The 19,721-nt window shown below is 37.5% G+C and overlaps 1 protein-coding gene across 2 annotated transcripts in view; it reads left to right on the top strand.

Annotated features, from left to right (window-relative positions):
• The first annotated feature begins 291 nt into the window (after nt 1-291).
• The window catches only part of TRMT11 (tRNA methyltransferase 11 homolog), a 31,832-nt gene continuing 12,402 nt past the window's right edge, over nt 292-19,721 (top strand). Inside the window, exons 1-11 of one of the 2 annotated variants that reach the window (XM_013958907.2) lie at nt 292-329; nt 5,412-5,477; nt 6,210-6,283; nt 8,645-8,726; nt 8,821-8,913; nt 10,083-10,217; nt 11,847-12,003; nt 16,130-16,210; nt 16,946-17,110; nt 18,789-18,861; nt 19,572-19,703. In XM_013958907.2, the coding sequence (XP_013814361.2) occupies nt 6,246-6,283; nt 8,645-8,726; nt 8,821-8,913; nt 10,083-10,217; nt 11,847-12,003; nt 16,130-16,210; nt 16,946-17,110; nt 18,789-18,861; nt 19,572-19,703 (956 nt within the window). In that variant the 5' untranslated portion in view covers nt 292-329; nt 5,412-5,477; nt 6,210-6,245. Of the gene's footprint in view, nt 330-3,049; nt 3,164-5,411; nt 5,478-6,209; nt 6,284-8,644; nt 8,727-8,820; nt 8,914-10,082; nt 10,218-11,846; nt 12,004-16,129; nt 16,211-16,945; nt 17,111-18,788; nt 18,862-19,571; nt 19,704-19,721 lie in introns of those variants that run through there. The other variant, XM_067293762.1, reaches the window with a different exon arrangement.

Raw genomic sequence — 19,721 nt, 5'->3', positions numbered from 1 at the left:
AGGTGGATGAAACAAAGCTACGCTTACAAGGTTCCCACAGATTATGACAGTTATTATATACAGAAAACATTATCTTGGAGCTGCAACAGTGATATGCAGTAGAAACGGGGGGATTTTGCTCATCAAACATTGAAAAAATAAGTAGAATTCCAGTTAATTATTGTGGTACCGTCTACAAAACTGTATTTAGTAAAGAACAAAACCAGAACAGATAGTTCTCCCTTAAAAGGCTGTGCTGCACAGCAATGTCTGCCTAGCAAAATCTATAACGCAGGCACTGCAGACAAAGAAGTTTGCATGGGGGAGATGAAAACATCAGTCTCATTCAGGTAAACAGGCTACCCTATATATATAAAATAAAATATACACAGAATATGAACTCTTATGTGCGGAATGTAATTATTTTGAGGAATTAGGGAGAGACTGTTATATAGAGATTTGATTGTGTTATAACCATATCTTTTCTAGATCATATATACTTTAGCTGTTAAAATATGCAAACTAGAATTTCCATATAATACATTATTAGTACTGATATTTTTCTTAAAGATATTTGTAGATAAAATTGAGAATTACTGCAGGCTTTTCTATGGGGGAGGGGACAGAAATACTGATAATTAAATTACAGATTGTGCATTTCTAAAATTTAAGTTATTTTGTTTAAAAATAAGGTTTCACTAGTATTATGGTCCATATATAAATTTTAATGCTGCTTCATATGAAAGTCACAGTTCCCCAAATCCCCCAGCATAACATGTAAGTCACGGTCAAAAAAAGTTTTTGTTGTGTTTGGCTCTAGAATAGTGCATGGAGTGGGCAGAAGATAGCGACACAATGGCTGTGAAACAGAACTGAGAAAGATAAACAACAGCACACATTAAATAATGGCTTTTCATTCACAGTATTTCACTTTTAAATTGAAACTCATGATCATCACATGCTCCTGTTATATTTGTCGTGAGAGAAGGGTGGTTAATTCTAGGTTCCTGGATAAATTCCAATTAGAGTAATTATACTTTGTGTACTTAAAATTCCCCTGAAGGCTAAAAAGGATAGATTGTTCTTCCTTTCCCTCCCTAAAACAGTTATGTAACGTTGTTGACTTAAGATGACTACCAAATTCCACTCTAAAAAACTGCTATAATGTTACTGAAAAGAATAAAGCAATGTATGTTAAGTTTGTAAATACAGTATGAGATTATCGAGATATATAAAGAATGCGGTCTCTTACAGGTCATGAGCAAATCTTAACCATCTAGAAAAAAAGCTATCATAAATCAGCACAGAAACTAAAAAATGTGAGTTAAGTGCTGAACTGGCCTGGTGCTAATAAAAGGCTTAAAGAAATCTGGATAAGCCGAACCTTTCAGATCAACATAACAGGGGGATCAGTGAGTAGAGGATTTTAGTTATCAAGCCTAGATGTTAAGAAAATAAAATACAACAAAAATTAACCTGCAATACAAAAAACTTTTTTTTTTTTCTTTCTGGATAGTAACATTTCTGTTACTTTCCTGAGAATCTGCTTCTCTTCTCTGTTTGCTTCTACACCCATGTCACAGCCACTGACCTCCTTCCCATGGAAAAATGAATATGACTCCTTTGGTGTCTGTTAATTGTTAATGTTATCCAACTATCTGCTCTATCAATGCCAACAAGGAAGGTTATTGCTGCACAATAAGAAAGGCATGTCAAAAACCAACAAGACACGTCTAGGCATTACCAGTTACTAGAATTATTTGGTAACATTTGTGTTTAGAGCTTTGGGAAAGTATGATACTGAACAAGGAATTTAGAAGGTCTTTTCTGCAAAAAAGACTTGACAGACCTATTTACACTGTTTTATCTTTCTAAATATGCCCTAACATTGTTAATCATTAATTGCGTACACTATGTTTCCAGTGGTAGAAGACCAAGTTTAAATGGTGGCCTGGCCCCAAGAGCTTTTCTAAGATCTTTCTCACTTAAAAATCCTTACAGCAAAACTAACAGAAACACTACCAGAAAAAGGCCACGAGAGCCAGAAAGCCCAGAGGAAAATACCCAAGAGCAAATAAGAGGTGCAAGACAGCTGTGTTCTCCAAGGATGCAAAACTGGGGCAGAAGCAGAAGCCACCTCCTCTCCCCAGTGGTGCAGAGCCCTGCTTTGCCCACACAGACGTCACCCCTCGGGCCCCTGCAGCCTCCAAGAGCCCCTTCCTTCTTCTGGCAAGAGAGAAATGGGTACGCAGACCCCCATTGGGGTCAGCCTCCCCAGCCCCAGGCGCCAGCATTACGGCCAGTACAGCGGCCTCCTGCTGCCAGAGCCAATAGCCGTGTGAGGGCAGAGGGAAGGGAGGCAGGTGGCTCACCTGGGGAGGCTGGTAGTGACTCCAGCACGCCCCAGGCCACCTTCGCAGCTGTGCCCGAGAACAGCCCTGCGCTGTTGTTCCCCACCAGCAGCTTGGCCAGCACGTATCCCCTGTAGTCTCGTCTCCCTGGCCTGCTCAAGGGCAGCGCTCGGCTCCGAACCTCCCCACTGCATATAAATGGGGCATTTCCTCCTCCCAGCACACTTCAAACACCAACAAAGGCCTGGCAGCACAACCTGGTGCTCGAGGCAAGATTTCACACCTACCCATCTGCTGGGCTCCCCTGTGGGCCAGGAAAAGAGGGACAAGACAGGCTGTCCCCAAAACCGCAGCTGGGCGAATAGGCTTTATTAGCATCAGGGATAAAGAGATTGTCCTGGATATGCATGCTCTCGCCGATTTAGGCTCTGGGATGAAAGGAAAACTTTTGTTGCCACCCCTCCTTGTCCAGCCCCTGAGGGAGGGCCTCTCTCCTGAAGCTCGCTCTCCCCCTGCAGCCACTTTTACAGGATGCACAACCTCCTTCTTGCGCTTAGGCACCTTGCGAGGGCACAGAAGGAGAGGGAAAAAAAAAAAAGGAGAAAGGGGGGGGGGAAATTCCTTCCAGAGCTCTCTGACAGGGCGGCAGCAAGCCCGTCCCCGTCCAACCCGCCCGCCTCGGCGCTAGGCCCGCCCCGCCGGGCCCGTGGCGCCCCGCGCCCGCCCGGCGGCGCATGCGGCGCGGGGGGTGGCCGGACATGGCGGTGGCGGCGCCGGCGCTGTGCCGGTACCTGCTGCTGCTGGCGCAGGAGCACCTCGAGTTCCGCCTGCCGGTGAGGGCCGCGGCCGCGCGCGGGGAGCGCTCCAGGGGCAGGGCCGCGGCGCGGCCGTTGGGCTGCGACCGCCGAGGGGGGCGGCCGTTGGGCCGCCGCGCCCGTTGGGGGTGGGGGGGGAGTGGCCGTTAGTCCTCGCCCGCGCGGGGGGGGCCGATTCCATCAATACTTCCTACACTTCGTGCAGTAGCGAATGACTTCTTAGGGCTCAGTTGTTGTCTTTTTCCTTTACCCTTACAAGGGGCGCTTTTTTCCCCCCTTCTTTTTCTTCTTTCTCCCCCTCCCCCCCCGCCATGAAAAGTCTCTCTCCTCCTTTTTTCTTTTTCTTTTTTTTAAGGAGGTATTTCTTTTGCTGTTCATGTGTATTCTGTGTTTGCTTATGAGGTCTTGTCTGCTTGGAAAGCACAGGACTGAAGCACAGATCCTTTCTAAGGAGACTTTAGAGCAAGGACAGGTTGTCATCAAAGTAGTTGGAAACTCTAAATTAGAAATGGAAACTTGGAGGAAAAAAATGGAGATGCGCCTAAGGCCCTAGTTTGATGACAAATGCTTTTTTGTTTAAAATCTTATGGTGGTTCCTGCCTGTGTGATGTAGCTATTTAAATGGTCCATACTATTGTCATGATATTCAGAGTCTTCTCTGTCTAATGTATTTATGGAACTGCATGAGGAAGGAAAGTGTGAAATCTCCACTTTCTAGATGAAGATTTGAGGAACAAAGAAGATGTGACCTCTTGGAAGTCCTAAGGTCTACAGTGTAGGCAGGGATTGAATAGAGGCCTCCAAGACCTGGGCCAGCATTCTCATCGCTTCCCTCCTCTTCTGCGTCAGTGCCAGTGACACGAAGAACTGCTTGCTTTTGACTTTTAATTTGGAGCATTTATTTCCATGTGATCGGGACAGGTCATGCTGTATTGATTGAAATGGGATCAGAATGATCACATTGTATGTGAAGTTTGGGAGCAGACAAGCAATTCTTAAAGAACTGTAGATGTACTTTTCATTGACAATCCCAAGAGGTATACTTGGTTGCAAAATTGGGGTGCAGATTTTGTTCTCTCATTCTAAATTGGTTTTCTCTTATTAGATGATAATGCCTGATCACATAAAAAAAATTAAAATTTATCTGAAGCTCTCTGGCATTTTTGATGAGTCCCTGCTATATATAGTTAAGCATATACTCAATTTTCATGTTTATTAAAAAAAAAAGTTCTGTTTGTGAACTTAATTTGTGACTTTTTTTTTTAATCATGACTTAGAGAGACTGCACACTGTAATATGTTTTGATCTGATGCATATTCTTTTGGGTACCATCTTGAAGAGCTAGTAATATGATATCCAGGATAATATGTTGTTGTTTAAAATAGTGCTGTAATGCAAGATTGTTTTATTAGAATTGGTAGGTCATCAGTACATCTGTTATAAAATACATAATGAGTGTTGGATCACCTTTTTTATTTTCCTTCTTTTTGTTAAGACTTTCTCTTGTGCATTGTTGTTTATTAAATGCTTTGTGGGCCTGGAACATGGATTTATTTCTATTTATTTATTATCCACCCAATATTTCTTTAGGCAAGTCATCAGAGCAAATTAAGGAAAAAGAGATGTATGAAGCATACAAAGTTTTAATTTTTTTCCCCAAGTTTGTAGTTACTCTTGATTGATACTGCTGCTGAAGGATGTAGTTATATTTCTCTTTTGCGCTACACTTGTGTCTGTTCAACCATGTGTTTGGCCATGTGATGAGCTGCATTAGGGAACTGATTTGTTTGAAAATTAACTCACTGTAAAACAGCAGGATTTGAGTATTGCAATTTGGCTAACTTCATCGTATTTTATTTTATACTGCAGAACTTTTTACAACCTATCAAAAACTAGTTGTTTTTCAACTGACCTCTGAGCAGGTTGATCAGGTATTTATACAGCTGGAGAATCTTAATTTTTTTTTTCCAGTTCATAAACAGTACATAAAATTGAACTTCACTGTAAACTTTTACCCCAGCGACACAATTACTCTAAGAATTTTTCATTGTTGATTCCCACAATAAATCAGTAGTAAATAGAATTCTTTTTTCTATTGTTCTATCCAAGATTGTGCTTATAGTCTCTATGGAGGTCATAGAGCAGCATACCATAAATCATAACGCAGACTATCTCTGAAATTATGACGTTAGAAAAATACCTCTTTTTTTCCTTAAAAACATTAATATCTTCTCGTAAAGCCTGACCTATTACATTTTCACTATAGGAAATAACATCTTTGCTCTCGCTTTATGGTGGACAATTCAGCAGTCAGCAGGAAATTCATGTAAATGTAAGTGTGGGCCAAATATTTTACTTGAGTGCATGTATGGTATACAAATATGTTCTTTATAATATTTTTATTACATGTAGGTATCTGAATAAATTTTGAAGTTTCTTAGGAAAATAAGGCATCTGGCAAAAATGAGTAATTCTAAATTTCAGTAAAGATTTTCATTTTGATAAAAGATGCACCAAATGCAGTTGAGGGCGTCTCCCTTTAATAATATGAAAAGAAATAGTGCCATCTACTGGTAGGTTTTTGTTTCTTTTCAGAATAGTTGAACCATGAAAGAGTAGCTGTGCATCTCTTTGAACTTCGTATTTGCCTCTAAATCAATGGTTTGGCATATCTAGAAAAATGAAGCTAAGAAACGATTTTATTCCAGTCTCAATGCTTAGTCAGAGAACAGTCAGTTTTAGTTAGTAATCATGTGTAGCTAGGTGTTATAATTATTTAGAGAATGAATAATCTAGAGAAGCAAAAACAAATAATATTTGGCAAGTCAAAGATATGGTGGGGAAATGAAATCTGTAATAAAATTTCTCAGCCATTCAGGCTAAATGTACAATTTTACCTCAAATTATATGTTTTATCCTCATGTTCTCTGAACAGTTAACAGATTTTTCATCTTCAGTTTGCATATTCTGTTTTTATAGAGGTAATTTGGATTGCATTGTTTAACTCATGTAATATCTTCTGACTAGGCATTTGGATCACTCATATATCTTGTTTTTATTTCAGTCTCCATTTTGGATTCTCAATATTCCTTCAGAAGAGATGGCAAGAGGACTAATGAAACGGACAGTATGCGCAAAGTAAGAGGTGAAAAATCTTGTAAATGATAGTGAAGGTTGTGCAAAATTGTTCCACTATACTGTGGCAGATTTTTGTGTGGAGTCTTAAAATATGCAGTCACTTAGAAATGAGGAGGCATTGCTGGAATCTGTAGGACTGATTATGTAGAATGCCTGTCCTCTTTACATTGTGGAAGATCAGCACAGAATGTTGAAACAGCGTTCTTCACTGCAGAGCCAGTACTTGTCTTGAAGTGTTACTGGCTTGAGTAATATGTAGTTAGTAACTTATTTTAAAATGTATATGGGATTAAAAGATAAAAATGGTGATAGTTAAAAACTGAAAATGACTTTTAAAAGGGAATGATAGTGATTCCCTATGTCACCCTCCTAGTGCTGATATCTGAGTCCTCAGTGCAGATTGCTGCAGCAGAGAGGGATCCTTCTAGAAAATTTGAGAGCAAAGGAACATGCCAGAGTGTTAGTGATTACTCCTGCTGCTTTTGGTCATTTATTGAGGGTCTGAATAACAAGCTTTTCGCTGAGGTTTGAGGGATACCTCCTTGTTGTAGTTCAGGACCAGAAGCAGCATAGCTTTAGTATGGCTCTCTGACCATGCTAACTTCAGTTTGTGGTGTCTGTGCAGTCTTGTTCAGAGATAGTCTGGGCATCTCTGCAGAGTGTTCCTTGGCCCTTGTTGAGTGCTTGTTGTGTTATGTATTCAATTTTACCTACACTGACTTCAGCTGTCCAGTCTTGCCAAAATAAACACATGTATACAAAATTGTACTTACAATAATATGTTTCAAATGGGGAAGAACTGTGCTGCACTTCAAAAAAGAATTGGAGGCAATTAAGGAAGTAAAACATGACAAAACGGCTTGCAGGTGATCTGTATACCATGCTCTTTCAACTAATGTGTATGCTTATGTATAAGGGATTTATGTAGAAAGCATAAAGCTGGTCCACTGTTTTTCCCATCTACTACTGAATGTGAAGACACATGCTAGTTGAAGGTGCACCAGCAACCTTACTCTACTTTTTCACTGCTACTAAGTATTAAAAACTCTGAAGCATGTATTTATCAAAAGAAAAGCACCCCAGGATTTAAGGGACTTTTCCAATAGATATGAAAGTCTAAAAGTAAGAAGAGGGCCTGAAGGTGTTATAAGAGCTTCTCCAACATTAGAATAAAATTCAAAGATGAATATTTGGTTCTGCATAGTACAGCCTATGCTGTCAGCATTTCCAGAGTTCCATCTATAAATATAGTGTAAATTCTCATAGTAGATACAAACAGATGCTTTGAGAATAAATTACATAGTGCTAAAAATGTATTTTTTTTTCAGGGCAAATGCAGATTAGGAATGTAGTCTTAAATAATTTCTTCAGGAAAGAAATACCTGAAATAACAAAATGACTTACCGTTGGATCTAAGTGTCTACTATTGTCACTTAGTAAAATGTAGTTCTCTTGCATGTCTGCTTGGGTGAACTAAACCTTTGAACTAAACCTTTGAACATTTTGAAGATTTTTCTTCAGGAGTCAGCCATCATTTTTGAAAGGTACTACATGCTACCGCTAATCCTGAAAGACTGTCTCTGTATATGGTATGTTGAGTGTCTAACAGTACATGCAGTACCACTAGGATTCCTGTACTAGAGGATTTTTTTTGTTTGTTTGTTTATGGAAAGGCCACTAGACTGGGATATTTGAGCACTGGGAGAAATGTCTATGATGTATTATGTGTTGTTGTGTCTTTATTACAGTAGTAATTCAATTCTCTTGTCTTCATAAGGCAGTGCTTTTCTTAAAAGCCAGCAATATGGAAACAAACAAAAAGTGTAAGAAGACAGAATGATGTTTAAATACCTCAAAAATGTCAAAACCATAATATCTTAAAATGAGATATCTGATGATATCATTATATGTAAGCTGTTACAGTTCCATATTTGTTTTATTCCAGGATAGCATGACACTTTGAAAGTCTGTTCCTGTCCTTTTTCAGCCTTTGCTTACCCCACCAAGCTGCTAGACACAAATGAATTTTTGTCTCACTTGCAAGTATCAGTGTTGCAAAGCAGAAAAAAATCTGATGATATCCAAGAGTACTAAGACTGAAGTTTAGCTTTTAGTATATGTTACCAAACAAAGAAAGCATCATTGAAATATCAGCTCAGGATTTAAAAAAATAAATAAATAAATCCCCGTTCAGAACAAAACTTAAGCATGTGTTTAAAATTAAATAGATGCTTCAGTACTTCATGAAGTAAAGCCTAAATACATTGGACAAGAAGGACTGGTGAAAAGGTGTAAGTGTCTGTAAGGTATCTTTTTTTTCCCACCTATATGACTACAGTCTAAAAATCTTGGTATTTTCAGGTCTATATTTGAATTGTGGGGTCATGGCAGATCTTCAGGGGAGCTTTATGCATCTCTGAAGAGCTATCCAGTGGACAAGATGGTATGTATATAAAGCATCTGGATAATATATTTCCGTAATCACACTAAGTAATGCTGGAGCTGTACTAACAAAAGTATCCTTGCCTTTTTTTCAGCTTCCATATCTACAGTCAGACTCTACATACAAAATACATATTCATACATTTAACAAAACGCTGACCCAAGCAGAGAAAATAAAAAAGATAGATGTAAGTGGATGTTTAAAGAAATCTTTAACATTTAATTTCATCTACTCATGCTGTTCTTATTCTGTGCTGTCAATTTTGTCTAATATGTATTTAAGTTCAGGTTTTCTGAAAGTCTTAAAGCAGTTTGCGGCCTATGTCCTATCAACTCTAAATGTGATCTTTGTGTCTGACTTAATATTCCCCTCAAAATTCCTGACATTTTTTTTTTCTTTTTTCTAAATAGACTATGTGAGGCATATTAAAAAGACACACAAATATCACTGTGCTGATTTCACAGGTGGGGAAACTTGGCCTGAAATTATTAAATTCAAATAGCTAGCGTTAGGTGCTGGATTTTTAAAAATCTGCTACTTGATCTCTGTATTAGATGTTTATGGTTGTAGGACGTGGAACAAGCTAGTCCAGTGACTTTAATTACAAGCTGTGGATTGTTTGCTGATTTCCTGTCCTGTCCTTATGCTCTGGTCTGCACTTATTCTCTCCTCCTACCTATAACAGTATTTCATTTGAGAAAGATTTCTAAATTATTGTTAATGTTTGTTTTTTCATGTTTTATTTTTATCAATTACATATTCTGTTTAATTCATTTACTGAGACTGAAATTAACTGTGTTGTTAGTAGGTTTTTATATGGGGTTTAGATTGTCATGAGGAATTTCAGACAAGATTTCTTTAGCTTTTTTTGTTTGTGTGCTGAAGGGTATATGAAAGCATGAGAGGAGATGAATGAAGAAGAGAACAAAGGGAAGGAGATACCCTTTCATGTTTGTATAGTTTTAATATGTTCATGAAATAATGCTGAATATGTAAATTGGTGTCGCAGCACGTCACTGAAATTTTATATCTTGCTGTCTATTAGAAGAGTTGTTTTTTAACTTGAAAATTGCGTGATTAACATACAGAGTTTATTTCCTTGCAAGCTGGATGCTGTTCAGCTAACAATAAATGTTATGGTTTCAGATTTCTTAAATCTGAATCATTTGGGCTATCTTTATTCACAAGAAAGGCATTTTAAAAATCCAGGGAAAACTGAGAATGCACTTCTAGTAATAATTCATTATTCCTCACAAGTGGACTTTGTTGTTATTGTTCTTTTGTTTCTTGGGGTGTATATTAAAAAAAATTAAAAGTTTAAGAATTTCTAGACTCTCTTTTCCTTTATTAATATAGGCCCTAGAATTTCTGCCATTCAACGGAAAAGTGAATTTAAAGAATCCAGAACACGTTTTCTGGATTTTGGAAGATTATGGAATGGATCCTAATAATGTGCCTGAAGAGCCTATTGATCTGTATTTTGGTAGATGGGTGCGTGAGTACACTTATTTCAGTTTTTACTAGCTGGTATTTTCAGGAAAGTCATCTTCAATTTAAATGTAAAAAATTTATGTAAAATTTTAATGGAAACTGATTATATAATTATAGCTGAATATGTCATTGCATAATACACTGATGCAAGTCCTGGAAAACCTTACTGTGAATAGAAAAAAGCAGGTTAATTTAACAGTTTTAACAGAGGGAACTCAACATAGCAGTGAGTCTCTGCACAGCTAGTGTTTTATTAGATCAATATGGAGTTGTAGCTAAAAGCACCAGTATTTTGTTTCAGACATGGAAAAAAGATTTACAGGAACTGTAGATGGCTTGTGCTAGGTTGCATCAGCCTGCTGAAGCCTTCCATAAGTGCTTAAAGCGGTCCTGACAGCCACCTCAGTAGAAGGGCATGGACCGATCTCTGAGACTTTGAACTTTTGTAGGTCCAGCCCAGAAGTGGATGCTTGTGTGGGAGGATGTTGGCAGTGCTCTGTTCTGCAGTAAAAAATATATTTTAAAAAAAAGCCTGCTGGAACGTGTCATCTGAGATATTTTTTACAAATGTTTTTGCCTGTTGAGCAGTCACACTTCAAACCTGATGCCTTATCAGGACGTTCTGAGGAAATGTGATCTGGTCTTTTATACCTTGTGAGGAGAAAGTGGGTCCCCAGTGGACATCCTTGAAGAATGGCACTAGCCACTGATGGGGAGAATGTGCTCTGAAATGTCCTGGTTCAAGTGCAGTCAAAATGAAGGAGAACCACTACTGCATGGCTGTGATCAGAGGTGGTGTTCGGATAGAGATCCAAATTACCTTTTAGTGCCTGTGAATATTCTTCATTCCTGTGATTAATGCAAAAGTGCCCTAAGTTGTGGCAATGCTGCAAAGTGTTGTGGCTATTGTCCCGTCTGTGCTGGATTCCTGAAGTGTTTAAAAAAATAAAAAATAAAACAAAAAAAAACAGGCAAATGTATTTTGTTCAGCCAGTAGGACTGATATTGACCAGAGCTGAGGGGTGGTTTTGGAGGAGCTATGAATGTGTTTTTTTCCAAATTACTTTGGTCCTCTTCAACATATTTTGGAAGTCTGTTGATAAAATGCTCAGAAGTTGAGCCATGTTTGTTTTTCCGGTAAGCTGTAGTTTGTCAACACTATTTTAAATGTAGATTTTAAGCATGACAGGAAAGCCAATGAAGACGGAACTTCTGCGTGATCTTTAGCCTCTGAGGGTATATGTGCATGCATGTGAGCACCTGTATATACATGCATTTCCACTTCTTAACATCTTGAAATTATTTTAACTCTGAATTGCCAGCAACTGATATTCTGATAACTGGAATAACAGCAGTGTTACTAAGATTATTATTTCTTAGAAGAATTTTCACTCCAAATTCCTTAGATAATTTTTTTCAAGATAGAGGTCAAACATACATAAGTATTGCACCAAGATATCTCTTGCTTTGAAAGAGCTGTGTCATATTTTCAGAAGGCAGAAAGCAAAGTGTCGTATTATGAAGTGAATAGATACCTGTTTGTTGGACAGTGTCACTAAGCAAGTCTGTTAACCTGTCTGCATATGTCTTGTATCTAAGACCTGACAGTGATTTTAAATGTTTCCACAGATTGCAGATGGCCAAAGAGAACTTATTGAGTCCTACAGTGTGAAAAAGAGACACTTCATTGGAAATACTAGCATGGACGCCTGCTTGTCTTTCATTATGGCAAACCATGGGAGAGTAAAACCCAATGATGTTGTATTTGATCCTTTTGTCGGAACAGGTATTTTTACTTCTTCTCAGGGAAAAACTGCAGGTTAGAGATTGTGTTACTGCTTGAACCAGACTTTTACCGAGCACAGCAGCTTCTAGTGCTTGACTGAGATTTGAGACGGTACTGAAAGCAAAATAATGATTATAAAATGAAATGTTTATTTATCTTGTAAGGATTTTTAGGGAGATGATCAACTTCAGACAATGTAAACAGAATTATCGAAAATGTAAAATAGACTGTCTTAATCAGTTATTTATGTAACTTGGCTTAAATACCAATTGCTGTGTGTTATGGACTGCTTAAGATCTAATGTGATTTAGCAATGAAATTTTGGCTCCAGTGTTCCCTTCTGCCAATTTCAAAATGTTACATGGAGCAGCATTTTTAGAGAAGACTATTTAGAGCAGCACTGAAGGCACTTCTGAGCAAGTAACACAAAATAGCAGTTGTTAGATCATAGCGTTCAGCAGTGATCTGTTCCTTGTATTATCATGTCTTTAGGATGATATTGTTCATATCCAAGCTGAGTTTTTCTTAGTTAAGCCATCAGGGGGAGCTTTTATTCCACATAATACTTAACTTTGTGTGGCTTAGAAGTGTTTTTCTGCTGAAGGACAGACAGCTGGTTTGTAATTGAAATAGAAGTTCCATTGTGTCAGGTTGTGTCATTTAATCGTATAAAGTAGATCATATTAGGCTACCTTCATGAATTTCTTCCAAGGCATAAAAAAGGCTGTTTCTGACCTGTTTTTTGATAATCTTTGATCAAGTGTTAAAAAGGCCATATGTGAGCCACATACAATTGAATGATATTTATATTAGTGTTGGGAGGATGAAGAGAATTCATTCAGCAAGTCATTCCAAAGATGCTGGGGAAAGAGAAGGCAATATTACAGGGTCACTAGTAGGACAAATTCTTATTATCATGTGGCTTCTCTATACCATAGAAAATAGATCAGGGATATAATATTTTCAGAAACACAAGTTTCAGTAAACTTTGTTTTATCTCTAAATTTTGCCCATATGCAACTTTTTTTGGGGGGGAGGGGTGCATAATAATCTCTTATGAAATGTACTGCTCTTTTGTGTGCTTGTGTTCCTTGCAGATGGTTAGTATTTTTTGAAAGGTTGAGGAAATTGAGGAAGTTCCTCTAGTTCTTCTTTAAGCAGTTTAACTTCAGTGTCTGTGGTTTTGTTTCTTTTTACAAAAATCTGCTAAACCTAAATCAAAAAAAAAAAATCTCTGAGAGAATTCATTCTCTTAGGAGTGAAAATTGAGGAAAGAAATAGGAGGGAAAAGTTAGAGGAAGAGAAATCACGTAGTAGTCATAAAGCTATAGAAATTCAAGATAAATATTATAAGTCTTATGTGATTCAATTCTAAAGTGTAAGTTATGTACAAAATTCTTGCCAAATGGCCTAACAGTGTGAATGAAAAATGTTTGTTTTTATTGTGCTAGATATCTGTAATGTACAGACTTGCAATTTAAGGTATGTAGGGACACTGGAAATGGTGGATAGCACCCCACTTGTCAGTAAGGTGTATTTATAAGGATGCAGTTATTCTTACTTGGGTAGCTTTTATTTTTGCAGCTATTCTTGGTGAGTAAAATCCAAGAACTTTATTAGTCTCATGAGGTCATTTAGAGGATTTTCAAGATTGTCAAGGCAATGGTATGCCATCACTGAAATTTTGGAAGGTGGTTCAGAGTTGAGAGTGATACAGTGAATTTGAGCTGATGGGTTTGGAAAGAACAATGTATACAGGACTTGAGGAACACTTTGAAGAAACTGTAGTCCAGAATTCGTTATTGGTACAAGTTTAATACCTAGCATGTTTTCTTCCTGTTTTTATGCTGAACAGGTAAATATTACCAAATTGCAACAGTTTTGCAAAATTGTGCTTGCTTGTAGCAAGCAAAGTCTGTTTGCTAGATGAGTCAAATCACAAGTCTTTCACATTAATGTAACAGTGAACAATTGGAATTTGTTCTTGGAATGAAAAGTGCTTTTGACCAGGCTGATTTAAGAGATTTAGCCCCTCCCCCCCCCCTTTTTAAGCAGAATTTGAATGGCTGTGATTCTGAGATGTAGAATGTAATTTCCATAAACCTTTAAAATATTTTTTCGTCAAAGTTGGTCAGAAAGAAGCCTGGGGGTTTCTGAAAGGAGAAATCAAGTCTTTTATCTGAATACCCTGTATTGTCCTTCTGGAAAACTTGCTCTCGTTGTCTCGATTGTTATTGTTTTTAGCTCTGAAAAACATTTGTCCCTGCTCTCCCTTTGCCAATTCATGATGCTGCATAATTGCAAATGGTAGGAATTTTTTCTTTGACGTGCTGGAGGATAGCTCTATGACCAAAATCTCGTGCCTGCTCAAGAGGTGGGGGAAATAGACACCGTCCAATAGAAGGGCATGAAGTTCTGTGCCATCATCATTCTGCTAATAGAGTCAACAGGGGACAGTATGATTCTCTGCTTAACCTTGTGTATACATCTATTTAGTATATTAGGCCAAAGGCCAAATTACAGTATTTAAGTGTCCGTGCACCATATTTGTGAACACAACTGAACTGAGTACCATCTGAGATTTATTGAAAGCTGCAAGTTTATGTTTTCCTATCTCCTTTTTTCTTCTGTGTTTTAAAAAATATTCTTAGATGGGCAAAGTACTTTCTTTTTACTCTTTTCATAGGACTGGGTGGTATGGGGGCCCTGCCCCCATAATTGGGGGCAGGGCTAGCTAAATTTGTCTTGACCCTCTGGAGGCACTGCCCATCTGTTCTGAGGGATTACAGCCAAGAAGGGAAATGGGTGACTCCTCTGGGGTGAGTAGCCTTGTTTTTCCCTGATCCATTTTACAGAAAAAGCAGAGAATTTTTTTTTCTCCCTCACCTTCAGTTTTAGTTGAATTTATTAGCACATGATATGGGAGTTTTCTAGTGCTCTGATATAGCACCTTTGGCCTGTATGTACAGTCAGTTTTACAGATTTGTCAGTGCTGAGTGGGTGGCGTAGTGGAATGCAGCTGCCTGACACATTCCTGTTCAGACTGTCAGTTAATGTGAAAATTGGTGTCATCCACGCAGCCAGCTTGTGAATTCCTTGTGCTGATGAACTCTCATCCTGCAGGAATCGCTCACCTCATTTTAGCAGGACTATTTCTATCCATAAGCAGCTGGCATCGGTAATCTGGGGTTCACAGCCTATTTCTCAGTTACTGTTCTGTTTTAAACTATTCTATTAGCTCTACATGTCCTGATTAACAACTTGACAACACAATTCTGTGATAATCCTGTGCAATCCCTCCTTTTCTCTTTTTAGAGGCTGTTAAAGACATAATAGAGATGCTCTTTTCTATGGGCTATTCAACTGTTGCCCAGTTTCAAGGGGAAATCACATGTGCTTTTCTGATAGTACGTTTTAAAAGCAGAAGCAGATCACAATAGAAGTACTAAAATAGTAAAAAACAAAATTTGGTTTTATTATGCAATAAGTAAGCTAATAAACATACTGACAAAATAGATGGCATACTCACAGAAAAAAATGCATCTGTATATAGTTGTTTTCACACTGCAAAGTAATTATGGAAACTTTCTTGATATTGCTATTTACATTGGAGAGCTTTACATTTATGAGGTACCTGACCATTGCTTCTTACTCAGGGCTTGGCCACATGGTTTGGTTTTAGGCACAGTTAAGGAGACAAGCTTGGTGAACAGACACTGCAGAATTACCGTTTATTTGGTGATGGTTTTTCAAATGGATTTTCAGGAGTGCATACAAAATAAAATCACAGTTTTGATTCATGTAATGATTAGAGGGTGTTATCACCTTGAAATACAGTAAACTATAAACAAACTCTTAAGAACAGTCTTAAGAGGTAAGAACAAGTTAACGGTACACTGAAGGCAAATCAGCTGTAATGGACAAGGGACTTAGTGTTATTATCTCTGATTATACTTGTGTAGTCATTCTAAGTAGTTGGTAATTCAAATTCCCCCCCCCCCCCAGGTCTAGACTTGAGTCTAGTGTGCTCCTGGTGTAAACTTCTGAAGTTCCTGGGGGAAAAAAATGAAGTAGGTAGTGTTCATGACAGCAGTTTATACTCTTCACCTTCTTCTGCCCTTTACAGGTGGCCTTCTTATCTCTTCCGCACACTTTGGAGCATATGTATGTGGTACTGATATAGACTACAACACAATCCATGGGTTAGGTATGTTGCATATTTCTAAGCAATTGAAACTTAACTCTTTAGAATTTAAGAATATTGATGATAGCAGATGATACTCTGTAGATATAAAAGCAACATTCATCTTCACAGTGTTTATTTTCTCATGCTTGTTTTTATTGACCAATTTACATGCATCCTAACTACGCTGTTTTCATAATATTTAAGCAGGGAATATTTAATTAAATAAGAAAAAAAATTAAAACAAAATCCTGAATAGTGTTGACAATGTCTTTATGCTTTCTTGTTATGTGATGCAGAAGTTTATTTTCTTGTAACCTACCCCTGCAAGTCTAATCCCATTCTTTCTTCTCTGAAAAATTGCAGTGCAATTTAAATTTGAATTATTGGAAAGGATTATGACTGGTGGATAATAACAGTCTAATGAATAATTATAGTCTAAAGCAGACATCTTACAAATGAACCTTTTTTTAAAATAAGTGTTCTATGACATCCTATATAGATGGTATAGTGGAACTGTTCCTCTTGTATTATCATTATATGGCTTTTTACTTCTGAAGTTTATCATAACTGCTTGTGACAGGGAGTAGAACAAGGCAGGAGATAAAACTCTTATTTTGTATGTGATATTTAATTATTTTCCTCTAAAATAAATGATATAGAATGAGAAAGCTTTTCTTCTAAAATAATTTGTCATGGGATATGCTTTATTTTTTCTTTTTCTTTTTTCTTCCCTTGCCACCCCTTCATCCCGCCCAGGCAAGGCTAGCAGAAAGAACCAGAAATGGAGGGGACCAGATGAAAATATCAGAGCTAATCTCCGGCAGTATGGTTTAGAGAAATATTATCTTGATGCACTAGTTTCTGATTCTTCAAAAACAATATGGCGAAAGGGGATGCTGTTTGATGTCATCATTACAGATCGTAAGCTTGTTAATGTTTTTGTTGTCTAATAACAGTGACTAAAAGATTATTGCTTGTAAATGCTTGATTTCATGTAAATCTAGACTAATGAAGATTAGTAGAGCTTTCCTAAACCAAAAGGCAAATTAGTAAACTCCAGGATCTAAGAGGTAGTACAGAAGGCCAGATTTTGCTGTATTCTTGTACCTTTGGTGTGTGAATAATCCTATCAACTTCGTTAGGACCAATCAGAGAATAAAATGCTATTTGGCATAGATATATGTTACTCAACTCTTAAAGTGGTGGAAATAGGACCTGCATTTTTAATTTATTTAAAATGGCAAAAATTTAATGTCTTGATGAGTGCTCAGGTTTGTGATTTCCGTATTACAAAACATAACCATTGAGGGCAGCGCTGTCAAAATTGAATCTGCATTTTGACATCTCTGTATTTATTTTAAGGAAGTTTATAAATGTGTAACAAAGCTGGAGATCTCTTTTAGGGTATTAATTTTTTAAAAAATAAAAGTAGATATAAACATTTCCACAGAGGAAATTATTAAATTTGTCAGTAGAAATCAGTGTGGCTGAAAATTATCCTTTGAAGAAGTCTGATTCAGAAAAGGCATGAATTTATTGATTCTGGAGACTTCTTATCAGAATGGTCTATGTTGCTGTTGGGACTTTTTGCTCCAGCACACTGGAGTCTGCCATGCATCTGTGATGGACTTCTGCAGACTTCTGTTAAGTGCTTGCTGGAATTCTTCCAAAGAGAGATTTTAATGCATTTCCTGTATGCTTAACTACTAGAAGCACTAGGGGCTTGAAAGGGTCCTCCACTCTTTAAAAAACCTCTTTACTTAACACCATTTGTCATGCATGAAAAGGAGTAGAGACTAGGGGAATAAATGTAAGATACTGATACAGCAGTTTCTGACCTCTAGTGCTGGATCTTACCATGGTATGTTCATATGAGTTAAAAATAGGGAGTGTGACTTCTCCATGAGTTGCCTGTTGATTTTTTGTTTGGCCTGTTTGTCAATAAGATAATGTGTAATATGAATATGACTTAGAATTGAGTTTGTAAATTATGTTGTAGCTTCTGCACGTACAAAATGGAGATATTGGTGCTTTCATGGTGCTGAAATAAATCTTTCAAAAGCAAATGTGCTAAACATGAAATAAGTATGTTATGCCATTAGAAGTTTGCAAAAATACATGAGAAAAGCCACATCTGTCTGTTCATATCTGTATGAAAATTACCATTTGTGTAGTGTTTTAGCAAGAAATACAAATATATGCAATTTCATTTTGAAAAAGATTTCCTAGGTGTTATAGCAGAGATGTTTGTCTGTCACACAAAAGAGGATGGGATCACCTGTCATATGTTGGGGATGTAAGAAACATCTCTTAATGAACTAACTTGTTATTAAGACAGGAAAGCGTTATCCTCTGTGTTGTAGCTGATGTCTAGTACTCTAGAAGCCTCTTACGACTGAGGGGCATTCTTTGAAACAGCTTTAAAAATAATCTTTTGAAGCAATAAACTTTCAACAGATCTTGAAGAAATTACCCTTATCAGTTTTTGCGTTGTAACAGCCACAGTTTGTGCACTGTTGTGCATGTATAACATAATTTCATGATGTTATTTGCGCAGAGTGAACTTCTCATCTCCGCATTATGTATTTGCTTTATATAGCACCATATGGTATCCGAGAAGCTACTCGCAGGACAGGGTCTCAAAAGGAAACAGTTAAGTCAGCTGAAAGAAGGTAGGTAACGTATCTATCTGTCAGATCATGTAAATGTCTTGATGGAAGCCAGTCACAGTTTTAGAATCTTTATTATTTCTTGGTTAGCTGTCAGCAGATAAAATAATAATTAAAAAAGAAAAGCCCTTTCTATTCTGTTTGCAAAACTACTATGTCACTACTATGTCACTTCCAGAAATCCTCTTGTTTTTGTTCTCCCTGCTTATCATTTCCATGTGTTCAAATATCAGGTCCTATATCTCACCTCTGTGAACCACCTTTACCTTGTATTTCATATCCTTAGAAAGTTCTCTTCAGTTCCTGCAAGTTGCAGAAGCCAGTCTAAAGTGGAATACCTCTGTTTAACCTTAACCTTCTGTCTTGGTTTTCCACTGCTCTTTTCTCTCCACAGATAACACATGGCTTTTCCACTTCATGGCCTTCCTTGTCTTCTATCTTTTACTCTAAATTGCCCTTGAGAAAGATGATGTGCAAAATAACTATTTCTACCATGTCTGTGCTTCAGTGACTTTTCCAAGTACTAAAGGTGATAGTTTAAGGAGTTGGTAGAGGAATTTGGAAAATCTTACTCTTCTGAGTAGAAATTGTACATCTAGATTGTCGTAGGTAGTTTTGCAAATCTCAAATCATGGTACTTTTTGTTTTTAATTAAAAAATGCAGGTGTTACCTGCACTTTTATATTTACTCCTGTAATTTTTTTTTTGTTTAGCACAGAAAATCACATCTTCATTTCATCCAGCTATCATCTGAGTGACATCTTTTTTGACCTATTGAAGTTTGCAGCAGAATATCTGGTGATGGGAGGAAGATTAGTTTACTGGCTGCCAATATACAGGCCTGAGTATGTATTCTTGATTTC

The sequence above is a fragment of the Apteryx mantelli genome, chromosome 3, assembly GCF_036417845.1.
Source record: "Apteryx mantelli isolate bAptMan1 chromosome 3, bAptMan1.hap1, whole genome shotgun sequence".
Lineage (NCBI taxonomy): Eukaryota > Metazoa > Chordata > Aves > Apterygiformes > Apterygidae > Apteryx > Apteryx mantelli.
This window is presented reverse-complemented; position numbering and strand designations above follow the sequence as displayed.